This window comes from Cynocephalus volans, chromosome 12 (genome assembly GCF_027409185.1).
Source record: "Cynocephalus volans isolate mCynVol1 chromosome 12, mCynVol1.pri, whole genome shotgun sequence".
Classification (NCBI taxonomy): domain Eukaryota; kingdom Metazoa; phylum Chordata; class Mammalia; order Dermoptera; family Cynocephalidae; genus Cynocephalus; species Cynocephalus volans.
Genome location: NC_084471.1, coordinates 23,785,977 through 23,799,052, shown reverse-complemented (window position 1 = coordinate 23,799,052; position 13,076 = coordinate 23,785,977). Strand labels below are relative to the sequence as shown.

Below are 13,076 nucleotides of genomic sequence, written 5' to 3'. Positions count from 1 at the left end.
TTGTTTTATGTGATTTTATTCTGCCTTTTATTTTTTTGTAAATCTATGTCTACACACATGCACATATACACACACTCTGGGAAGCTGAGAGCCAGAAATCATTTCAAAGAGTGCTTGGGTAAAGGGCATAAAGAAAAATTTGTAATAATGAATATGCTTATAATAAAAAATAAAAATTAAAAAACAAAAACAAAAACAAAAATTCAATAAAAAAAACCCAAAACCAAAGAGCGTTTTGGACTAGCGATAAAACAAAACGAAAACTTTATTAATTAAAATCACTCCTCCCTACTACCCCTGTATGCCATGGATCTATTATGCCATCTTTTCCAATTAAAAGAAACCAAGAAGCCCACACTAGAAAAAAACAACCAAACAAAGAATCAAAAACAACTTTGCAATATTAATTGTTCATGTCAGAGTTACAGCAGTGTACATAAACTATAGTTCAAACACTATTGTGGTGAGTACAGCTTATTATTGTTTGAAATGTTCAAGCTAAACTATTTTTGTTTTTTCTTTTTCCTTTACTCCTCCATCCCTTTCCTTTTCCTTTCTTCTTCTCTATCTTCAAAAAACCAACTGAGACGGTTGGGGAAAAAATCAGATATCAGCACTGACTATATAACCCATACATACAAGGCATTCCAAAATAATTCCTTCAGTTAGGAACAAAATAAAACAAAGTAATAGGACATGGTATTAAGTGAACTATAAAGAACAGTAAAAAAATTGTGTAACTGCAAATAACCTAAGAGCATACAATTTGAAAATGTTTGGTTTGGGTATAGAATATTATTATTATTAGAACAAGGTCTAGGTTTTGAAATTTTATTTCAAATCATTTTTTGTTTTTATTTTTTGTTCACTATGAAACTTTTCCAAATACCTACTTAGCTTCCTCCATTTTGCATGCTATTAGGATTTACACTTTCTAATATAAAATTCCTTAATTTTTTTTTAGTGGATACCTCATAAACTGCAAGAGCTATCATAGAAAAAAGCCAGGAGCCAATTTTTTTCTTTGATGTTGCCTTATAGACAAATGGCACATTTGTCTACAATTCCCAAGATGTGAGGTGACAGCATACATATCTGATATCATGCAAGACTGTATTTATTTCAGTGTATTATGTATCAGATACAGAATTCTGTATATACAGCAAAGAAAAATATTATAGCCCTGTGATTTTTAAGATTTAAAAAAATGTACACTGTCATTCAACTTCTTAGTACTACTATTCTAATAAATTCATTTCTTCAAATGACTTAAAACCAAGAGTGATAACTCCATATGAACTTTGAAAAGGGGGTGGTTTCATGTGGTTTCCTCTTCATATGCTGCATGTTTTGTTGCTTATATCCCTTTGTGACCAAGCAAATTTGTTGATCTTAAGATGAAGGACTATAAGAACAGGATACGTGTTTTTTCCAAATACCAAATACAATGCCAGACTCAGGAAATGTTTGCTAATAAGCAAAATAACAGAAACTACATTTATTTCATTGTGAAACTAAATTTGACCTTTTAGGATTATTTTATGACTCTTTACTTATAGAAAAGAGCTTATGTTTCTCAGACCAATTATCTCAAAGAATGAGAAGACTGGAAAAATAAAAGATGGAACTTATTAACAGCATAAATAAAAAGAAGTCAAAGAATGTGTCTTCAATAGATTACACTTTATGGAAATAAGTTTATTTAAAAGAACAAATTTCTCCCATTACTATTATTATAAATAAATGCAACTTTCTTTGAATTCAATTATATCAAAAATAGGACTGCTGATGAGTCATTTATAAAAGATATAACCAAGTTTAAATCATATTAAAGTATTCTGTGTGAAAAACAGTTAAAAAAAAAAAAAAAGATCTTACCAAGTGGACGATTAGAAAGGTAATGCCGAAGACTGATATTGCCTAACTCATCTGGTGTCACCTGGTTCACTTGAAGACAGATTTCCATATCTTCCCCTCGGATGTCAATTTCCCCATTAACACCAGTAATTTTAAACACCACAACTGACATCTATTAATGATTGCATAAATAACATTAGTATACCGAGTAATTCAAAACAAAATTTAAGAAATACAGGAAACTACCACTAACCTCTAAAAATATAATTGTGACCTATCAAACCAAAAATATACTTTTGACCTGCAGAACACAATTGTTACATTATAGTGACAAACATCAGCTCCTTTCCATTTCATTCAATCAAGAGAAAATATTTTATGTCACAAAGAGTAATTATATTACACATATAATTATTATGTTTCGCTAAAAGCTGGGTATAATATATTTTTAAAGTCTTCCAAAAGAATATTACACTGGGTCAGGAGGGCTTAAAAGAAACGAGTAACATATTTCCTTTGTAGAAAGTCCCTCACTATAAGGACTGACCACCTTCTTTGCCATCAAACTTTTTCAAAGTGTATTTTACAGGAACTAAAATATAGATCAAAGACAAGACAGAATCTCTCCTTAATATGAATAAAACAAATTTAGAGAAGTAAAATGCAGAGGAAAACAACTGATTAAGAGAGAAGGAAGCACTTTCAACAACAGGAGTAAAGTGAATCACCCATCATCTAAGAACTCATTTTATATATTAATGTCTTAAAATGTACACATATCAAATATGAAATAAAGTTGGTGGCATTTCTCTTCATAGAACTCTCTGAAATGATTACCAGGTCATCATGATTTTCTTGAGCACCCTCTGAATTTGTACTGATGGCATCTGGAGAGGTTTCACCATAATTCTGTTGGTGTGTACCAGTGGTCACATCTTCTGTTGGACTCTGGTAATTTGTAGTCAAGTTCTTTTTAATTCCTGAAATAATACAAATGTAAACTAATAAGTTAAAACCAGTTTTACATATGATTCAACAATGGCATGTTTATCTAACCAAAATGGACTATCCCTTCAACTCTTTTTCAATAGTAGCCTTCTTTAAAAGACAATAAAGGAAAATTATATTTCCTATAATAAATTGTTAGAGATACTAAAGGCTTAAACTTAGAATGAAAAAATCTTCCACTTGTGAACACAGCCTATGTTCTTCCAACTGTAACTTCAGGGCAGGCTCACCACTTCACTTCTCTTTTAGGTATCCTACAGCAACTCCTACTCATCTTTCACATGAAGTTAATACCACTATTATTAATGTGACTATTCTCCATCCTTATCTAGCTGCCTTAATTTCTTGGTGTGCTGAACTTCAATTTCTCTCAAATTGTGGTAAAAGATAATTTAAAAAAAAAATTTTGTACATACATCAATACTTCTAAAAAACATCCCCAAAATGAATTAATAGAAAAATTAGGTTAGAAAGACCAAAGACATATAAAACAGAAGCCTCAATTTTTTATTATTATATTCACTACTATATAATCAGCTTCTAACCTAGTGCTTAGCAAAATGGTAGGCACTCAATAAATTCTCTATTAAATAAATGGGCCAGGGAAGATGCACGTAAACACGACTGTGGTATGAGGAGCTAGTAAAAGCATTTCACAAGGGGTTCCTAACATAGTCAGGGGTTAAGAAGGCTTCTCTGATAAAATAATACTTAGCAAAAGTGAACAGAAAGAAAAGAGCATTCCAGGAACAGGAACAAGACCCTGAGGTGGAAAAAAGTGTGGCACAGTAAAACTAAGAGAAAGGCTGAAGTATACTACAGTACCTCTGAATATAGTAAGCATGTGGGAAAACATCAGAAAAGGTAAACTGGGGCCACATCACACAGAGCACTGTCAGTAACGTTAAGGATTTTAGACTTAAGTGCCTTATAGCAATGAGAAGATATCAGGATCAAACTGAAAACTGACATGATTAAATCTGCATTTTTAAAAGAGTATTCTACCTACAGAATAAAGAATGATCTACAAATGGACAAGAATAGATGTAAAGAGACTAGTTAGGAGCCTGTTGGTAGGCTGGTAGTCCAGCTCTACATTTGTGTGTGTGTTCAAAAATATGTATATATATACATAAATACATATACACATATACATACATATGCGTATCAGTTTATATACATACACACACATGTACATGTATATGACACGCACATATGTATATAAAAATACATAAATAAAGACCTGGAAGTATAGATACCAAAATTTGATGGTAGTTACTTCTGGAAAAGGAAGTAGTGTCAAGGTTACAGTAAGGGTGATATTAATGTGATACCTTCAATTTTTACTCTACATATTTCCACATTATCTGATTATCTTTTTACAAGAGAGTATTCATATATTTCCTATAAAATTAAAACAAAACAAAACAAAAAACTAAGAGTCTCCTCCCAATGAAAATTTCTCTGACATAAAGAGAATAACAAGAGTTAAGGAAAAGCAGGAATGCATATCACTTAAATGTTACACACAAAGTCAACATTTTTCAAGATCCTAAAAATAGTCTGCTGCTGGAATATATCCTAAGAGACTAATTGGAAATGCACACAAAAATTTATGAATAATTATATTAATTATAGCATTTTATAATTGTGAAAAACTATAGACAAGTAAACATTCAACATTAGGGAAATAATTAAAAGGCTGGTACGTTCTTATGACATTTTATATAGGCTTTAAACTATTTTCAGGGCTGGCCCATGGCTCACTTGGTAGAGTGTGGTGCTGATAACACCAAGGCCATGGGTTTGGATCCCTATATAGGGATGGCCGGTTAGCTCTATTTGGAGAGCGTGGTGCTGACAAGTCAAGGGTTAAGATCCCCTTACCAGTCATCTTTTAAAATATATATATATATTTTTCAAAGGCATTTAAATAATATTATAAAATGCTTACAAGTGATAAAAAGCTGGTCATAGAACCATATATGTAATATGACAACAAATACACATATGAGGGTACTTCAAAAAGTTCATGGAAAAATAGAATTAAAATATAATACAAATCTTTCCATGAACTTTTTGAAGTTCCCTCATATGTATGGGTACACACAAAAATTCGTAGAACAAATAAATAATAATTGATATCTCTAAATTGTGGGACTTCTGGGTGATTTTATTTTCTAAATTGTAGTTACATTTTCCAAGTTTTCAACATTGAGTGATAGTCACTTTTATTTATTATTTAATGAGAAATAATAAGAAGAAAATTACTAATACTTTCTGAGAATAAGTTGGGATATTTACCACAGGAACACTGTTTTTGAAGTATATTTTCACCATTTGACAGAAACCCTCCATTAAAGTGGAATTTTTTTTTTTTTTTTTTTTTTGTCGTTGACCGGCACTCAGCCAGTGAGTGCACTGGTCAGTCCTATATAGGATCCGAACCCGCGGCGGGAGCGTCGCCGCGCTCCCAGCGCAGCACTCTACCAAGTGCGCCACGGGCTCGGCCCTAAAGTGGAATTTTTAAACCATAAAAGGTGCAGGAGCCAACTGGAGCTATCTGCAAATTTAGAACAGATTTTTATGAGCCATATCAGTACCTCTTCTAGGTTTATCTGGTATGCTGTAAAGAAGATTGCTGTGAATTATTTACAACTGGGTTAGGTTGAGGATTTCTGTTTACATATGGTAATCATTCCCCAAGGCTGCAGAGCTAGTACAGCATAACGTTTGTTTAAAAGTTTGGGCTTGAGTCAGACTAGCTGACAAATCTGCCTCTAGTACTTCCTTTCTGTATAGCTTTGGACAAAATACCTAATTTCTCTAAACTTCGGTTTCTGAATCTATAAAAAAGGGATCAATAATAACTAACTACCTCATATGGTGGTTTTGAGGATCAAATAAAACAATGTATTTTAAAGCATTTAGCAGAGTGACTAGGGTTGTTCAATAAATGGTTGCTACCACTGTTATTGAATATCATCTATCATATAAGGTACATTGACTAGTATCTCCCACCAAGTTAGAGTAAACAGGGATCTAGCAGACCTTTTTTCTGACCTTTTTACGTGAAGGGTGAATTTGGTTAAGATGACGTGTTCACGTCAGATAGAAGAGCTCAAACTTTGAAGTCTGACTGTCTGAGTTCAAATGCTAAGTCACCACTTACTAGCCACTTAACCTCCCTAGACTTTGTTTTCCCCGATTTTAAAATGGAAATAAAATAATAGTTCCTACTTCAGATTTATTTGAAGATTAAATAATACATGTAAAATGCTTAAAAGAATAATTGGTATAGTAATTACCTAGTAAATGTTAGCTTACAGCAACAAACAAAAAAGATAATCACAGCTCTACCTACAATAATGTGACTATAAGCAAATTATATAAACTCGAGGAGACTCAGTTTCCATATTTGTAATATCCTCATATTTGTAAAATGAGGATAATAATAAACACACTTCACAGGTTGAGGCAATTTGGTATATAGGCTCTAGAGCCAGAATACCTAGATTTAAACCACTTACTAGCTGGGCTAGTTATTTAACCTCTCTGAAGGTAATAGTGTATTAATGATAATTCTTGTGAGGATTAAATGCATTTATATATAAAAAGCACACAGAATAGTGCCAACACATAGCAAATGCTCAAATAAATGTTAGCTACTATTACAGGGTTGTGGTTCAAATTAAATGAAGTAAACTACTTAAGCATCTGCTGGGGTTTGAATGTGTCCCCTTCAAATTCATGTGTTGCCAATGTGACAGGGTTAAGGGAGGGGTGGGAAATTTAAAAGGTGATGAGGCTTTGGGCCGGCCCGTGGCTCACTCGGGAGAGTGCGGTGCTGATAACACCAAGGCCCGGGGTTCGGATCCCATATAGGGATGGCCGGTTAGCGCATTGGGTGAGCGTGGTGCTGACAGCACCAAGTCAAGGGTTAAGATCCCCTTACCGGTCATCATTTTAGGAAAAAAAAAAAAAGGTGATAAGGCCATGAGAGCTCTTCCCTGGGATCAAGGCCCTCATAAAAGAAGCTTCATGGAAGCATCTCTTGCCCTTCTGTCTTCTGCCGACTCCTCCCTTCTGGAGAGGAAACCCTCACTAGACAATTGAACCTGCCTGCAACTTGATCTTGGGCTTTCCAATCCCCAGAACTGCAAGAAATACATTTCTGTTCTTTATAAATTACCCAGTCTGTGATAGCAGCACAAAATAGTCTGAGAGAACCTGACAATAAATGGTAGCTACTACTATAGTAAGTATATTAATATTTATTATACTATTACTAATGATTTAATCTAAGCTGTTTTCAACTACATCAACAGACTTATTGCCCTTCAAATAGAAAGTAATTCGTATTTGTCTCTGGTCTCCAATGTTTCTGTATCTGTGGCAACCACTCTCTGACTATGGTCCATGCTTTTATTCCTGGTCTCAAAGTCTCCAATACCTTACAGGTAGGGATGCCTCTATTACTTTCTAAATAATTCGTAGTGGTCTTTATTGGGGAATTGGTTGCCTCTGAGTGAAATGCAGAAATCATGTAGTTCCATCATATACCATTAAGTACATGAAAGAATCCTGATTTTGTAAATCAGTAGCCCCAGTCTGGAAAAATTCTAGTCATAGGATAATATAACTGGGAATTCACCAGGCAAATTAAGCCCACCTAATCAAATTTCCAGATATAGGAGTCTCTATAATAGAGACTGGTAGCCTTATGTTGGCTGCTTTATAATCTAGATGACTACATACAAATAATTGCTGGATGTCGGTCATTAAGAAGCTGGTATATCTGGTTAGGAGAAGCAATAGCACAACCAATAGAAAGTTAGGTTGTATACTGTGTGTGTATAAATAACTCTCTTTTTGAATGTAATTAACAATTATTTCTGAATATACCTAAAAATACTTGAACATGACTTTCCTTGTAAGATTTGTGTGAGTATATATAAATTTTTTTTTGAGTTCTGGCTCAGACACACCCAATGCTTTAGGTCTGCCCAGGGATGTGAGGCATGGATCCGGGGACCAGAGTCCCCCGCTACAACCAAGCATGCCACCAGCGCCTCAGGGGCTGCCAGGGGACCCAAGGCTGGAGCCAGGGGACTACATGCCCCTCCCATAACCAGGCACACTGCCAGTGCCAAGGAGCATGCCATAAACATCACCTCCATGTGATGGCCCACCACAGCCACCACAATAACCATGGCTGCCGTGAAAGTGGCTAGATGCCACAACTAGCACAGAGATGATCCGCCAGCCACTGGAGTGCGTTGACACAAGGAGAGTCACCAGCAGAGATAAAGAAGACTATGTCTCTCTCCATAAAGCCCATTCCAGAGTGACAGAAGAAGCATCTGTTCTATGATAATTTTAGGGGACCTGATCACACCTCTCAGCATTGGACAGATCATCTAGGCAACAAATCAACAGAGTAACCATTATTCTTTCAGAAGGAGAGAAGAAATCTAGGGTAATTAGAGAGGGGGTTGACGAGGGAGAGGGAATGGGGGTGAGATTGGACAAGGGGCATAAAGAATAACTATGATGTGTAACAATATACAGGCTAGTGATATTGAAAAAAAACAACAAAAAACTGGCAAAGCTCAAAGACAAAGACAGAATCTTAAAAGAAGCAAGAGAAAGGCATCAAGTCACCTATAAGGGAACCTCTGTCAGACTAACAGCAGAATTCTCAAAAGAAACTCTAATGGCCAGAAGAAAATGGGATGGTATATTCAAAATACTAAAAGAAAAAAACTCCCAGTCAAGAACACTATACCCAGCAAGGCTATTCTTCAGAAATGAGGGAAAAATAACGCATTTTCCAGACAGACAAAAACTGTGGAAGTTCACCACCACACAACCAGCCCTACAAGAAATCCCCAAGGAAGTCCTGCATCTGGAATCCAAAAAACGATAATCACTACTACGAATATAAAAGAAAGAACAAAACCCACCAGTAAAAAAAAATGTAAAAATAAGAATAAAAGAAACTAAATCTTACCACCACAAAAAACCATAATCGCAATGTAATAATGCCTGCTTTATTTCTGATTTTAGTAATTTTGTTCTTCCCTCTTTTTTTTCTTGGTCAGTATAGATAAAGGTTTGCAAATTTGGTTGATCTTTTTAGAGAATCAACTTTTGGTTTTGTTGATTTTCTCTACTGTTTTTTAATTCCCTATTTCATATATTTTTGTTGTAATCTTTGTTATTTCCTACTTACATTTGCTTCTGGTTTAGTTGGCTCTTCTTTTTCTCTTTTCTTAAGGTAGAAGTTTAAATTACTGATTTGAGATTTTTCTTATTTTTAATACAGGTGATTATAAGTATAAATTTTCCTCTAAGCACTGCATGAGCCCAGTAGCCTATAAATTTTGATATGGTGCACTTTGATCTTTATCTCAAAGTACTCTCTAATTTCCCTGTGATTTTTCTTTTTACCCATTGTTCAATTAGGAGAATGTTGTTTAATTTCCACACATTTTTAAATTTTCTAAATTTCTTTCTGTTACTGTGGTCAGAGAACATATTTTCTATGATCTTAGTCTTTCTAAATGTATTAAGACTTATTTTGTGGCCAAAAATTTAAAAAATTAGAAAAAAAAAATTATTTTTTTTTTTTATGTCTGGATGGTACGAGGATCCAAACCCTTCATCTCGGTGTTATCAGCACCACGCTCTAACCAATTGAGCTAAATGGCCAGCCCAATAAAAATTCTTCAACTGTATTACTTTACCTTTCTCCAAAAATATATGGCTATCACTTCCATCACTTTCTAACAACTGTTCTTCCAATATCATGCTGTCAAGTGAAATGGTATCCAGTGAGATTTGTGAGGAGCTTCTTTTCATGTTCTTATATGAAACAGAGAGTGGAGTCACATTGGGTGGGCAACGTTCTTTAGGCATTCCACTGTTAACAAACAAAATTATTAGAAAAGTATTACATATAAAGAATTCTATCTACAAAATACTCCTAACAATATAAAAATGTGTACATAGCCTACACAAGTTTTAAAATTATTTTTAAAAGTATAAGCTCAAAGTGTTTTCATATTTTGAAAAATCTACTCTTCCATGTGTTAACTCTAACAATGCTATATTTTGTCACAAGGTTTTCTGCCCCCAAACAAAATACACTCACATGCAAACACACTCAGCAAAATAAATATTCCAATAATACATTGTTACCTTAAAGATGACTGTGATTTAAGTGTTTTAACTGTAGGTTCCTCTTCTTTACCGATTTCCAGGTTCTGAGTGATTGAAGTTGCTTCTGGAAGCATATCTTCAGCTTTGAAGACTGACTCTATAGTTTCATTTCCTTTACTAGTTAAACTATTTGAAAGTATGTTCGGATTACGATCATCAAATGACAGTATATTTAAATCTTCTCTGTAGTTTAAGATACTACTTGAATCTGTATAAGATGAATCCTTTCTGTCACTTACTTCTGATCTAATTTCTCCTGAGTCACTTTTGTAAACAAGTCCACTACTTTCATCTTCATTTATTTTCCCCAAATGTTTATCTGATAAATAGTCCAGAAAAGAAATACCTTTTTGCAGATTTGTATCACTAGCTGATTTAAAAAGCAAAGGATCCTTTAAAGGGACATGGCTAAGATCAACACTCATAGATCTATTTTCTGACATGTGATTAACAGTTACACTTCTAATTCGATTTATACCACTACTAACTTGTTTTCTTTTTGAAGACAAAAATTCTCCATTTTCAGTAGACAAATGATCAGGAACCACTGGGCTCACACTTTCAGAAACAGGAGACTTAAGAGTATTTGCTTGATACACTGGATGTAGCAAAAGAGCCAGTTCTGCGCTTCTAAGCAAAACTCCTATGCAAATGGATGTCTGACTAGCAGGACTGCCAGTCACGGCTTCTACATCTTTCCTTAAGTTCTCTGAAAGCAGAATAAGTGATTCATGGAGGAAAAGCAGGAGCAGATACTGGTAGTGATTGATCTGCATACTAACATGCTTATGAATGTGAACCAACACATGAATATCTGCATCTAATGATGAAGAGAAAAATCTTAAAAATGTATCTGATGAAGAAGGTTTCTGACCACCATTTGTCAAGGGCTCAGAATCTGTACTATAATACTCTTTCAAGAGCTTTTTCCGCTTCCATCTGTCAGCCAGATCACTACATTCACTTTGCAAAGCATTTAGAGATACTTGATTACAAGTATGTAGCTCTTTTTTTGACTCTGCATACCTTGTTGGTTGACAGATCCAGATAGAAAGAGGAAAAGAATCTACAAAACTTATTGGACGTCCTTTTCCACTTTTCATCCCTTCAAAATCTATCCAAAATTGAGAAAAGTATACAGCCCAAACATCTGTGGCAGCAGAAGTTTTAAGAGTGTGTTTATTCAATTTGGGAGTAATATTTCCTTTATAAACTTCATGCATTTTGGTATCTTGTTCATGAGCGTGTCTCTGGAAGATTGGATGTAGAAGATTAAAACTGTCACTAGATTTGGGGAAACTAGTATATGTTTTACTAAAAAAGTCACAATCTTTGAAGTCTTGAAACAAAGCTTCTAGATCAGAATGTCGACAGTTTGGACAATGTCTTGTATTTGTGGCAATCATTTCAGAACTCTGAATAGATATTGCATGTGGTTGATCTGGATGACATTCAGATTTCATTTCAGAAGGAATGACAAACTAAAAGAGGAAAAAAAAAATAATCTAGTCCAATTTACAAATCCATACACCCTGAAGATAAAATAATCCAGAATACTACTTAGCTTAGGAATTCTTGACATTTCCCCCCCGAAAATACTACTTTCTTGTTAAACATAAAACACTTTTCCCCCTCAAAATTTTATTAAATTGAATAAAAGGGACTTAAACAACTGACCACTAAGAAGAGAACAACCTTTTTAAAAAACAAAAAAATGAATAATGTTCATAACATATACATACACACACACATATATCTGTATGTATGAAAATGCATGAGTACATACATATATTTGCACACAATAAACCACAAAATAAAAAGCAAAATTGATTTAAACCACTAAATGTTTTCTATGCTCTGAATACAAAGAAGAAAGTGCCAGGTCTGGAAAAGGGATTTTTTGTTAGTATATTTTAATTCCAAGTGATTTATTTGGAGGATGAATGAATGATCAAATGGACTGACTGGATAGATGTCATTAGAATCACTTTCTGGAAGAAAACTATTAAGAAAATAAACTTCTGGGCCGAGCCCGTGGCGCACTCGGGAGAGTGCGACGCTGGGAGCGCAGCGACGCTCCCGCCGCGGGTTCGGATCCTATATAGGACTGGCCGGTGCACTCACTGGCTGTGTGCCGGTCACGAAAAAGACAAAAAAAAAAAAAAGAAAAAGGAAAAAAGAAAATAAACTTCATAGCATAGGTCAAACTATTTAAACCCAGTCCTCAAAATATTCATATCAAAGAGTTCAAAGTGACTGGTTTTAATACTGTCCATACTCAGAAATTGTAAAGATCATTATATATTTGTGTCTTAAACAATAATTGTAAATGTTATAAAATATGTTCCCTTATATTGAATTTTATAAAATCTTTGGGAAGATCTTTAAAATATTTCTGCAATGCAATTGTTGAATATTATTAAACTCGTTTTACAGAGAAGTTAAAAATATATAAATTTAGTCTACCAGCAACAGACTTAGAAACTGAAATTTTTATCCATGTTCAAATCTTATTCTATTGACTAAACTATATCAACTGGTATTTTTTTAAGCTTCCTTCCTTTAATGTTTAAATGTTCATGAGTTAACTATTTTCAACTACTTGGCTGTAATAAAAAGCAACTTTCTGTTATCTTTGGATATTAATAGGAGAATAAATGGGAACAAATAAAACAGATGTAATTTAAAAGCTTCATTGTATCATTTACCCTTCTTAGAATAAAAGTTTTATCAGTTCTGGTAAGAAATAGAAAAACTGACTGATTAAAATTCTACTTCTACTGTTCACATCCAAATGGATGAGCAGTAAAAGAAATAAAAATAAAAGAAAATTATAGAAATAAGGGGGGGAAAGCCATAAGAAATATACAAACTGAGTGGGGGGGGAAGCAGTCTCTTAAAACTTCTATAATTGAGAGTCAAAATTAAATGTGCAATTTCAAAATCAAAATTAAGGTTACAATGAGGTTGATTTATATTTGAACACT

General features: G+C 34.0%; 1 protein-coding gene across 2 annotated transcripts in view; it reads right to left on the bottom strand.

Annotated features, from left to right (window-relative positions):
• The window catches only part of BLTP3B (bridge-like lipid transfer protein family member 3B), an 85,806-nt gene that overhangs the window by 17,630 nt on the left and 55,100 nt on the right, over positions 1-13,076 (bottom strand). For both annotated transcript variants that reach the window (XM_063075407.1, XM_063075408.1), the window contains 4 exons: positions 10,069-11,570; positions 9,615-9,790; positions 2,695-2,837; positions 1,879-2,029 (listed from right to left, as the gene is read on the bottom strand). In XM_063075407.1, the coding sequence (XP_062931477.1) occupies positions 1,879-2,029; positions 2,695-2,837; positions 9,615-9,790; positions 10,069-11,570 (1,972 nt within the window). The remainder of the gene's footprint in view (positions 1-1,878; positions 2,030-2,694; positions 2,838-9,614; positions 9,791-10,068; positions 11,571-13,076) is intronic.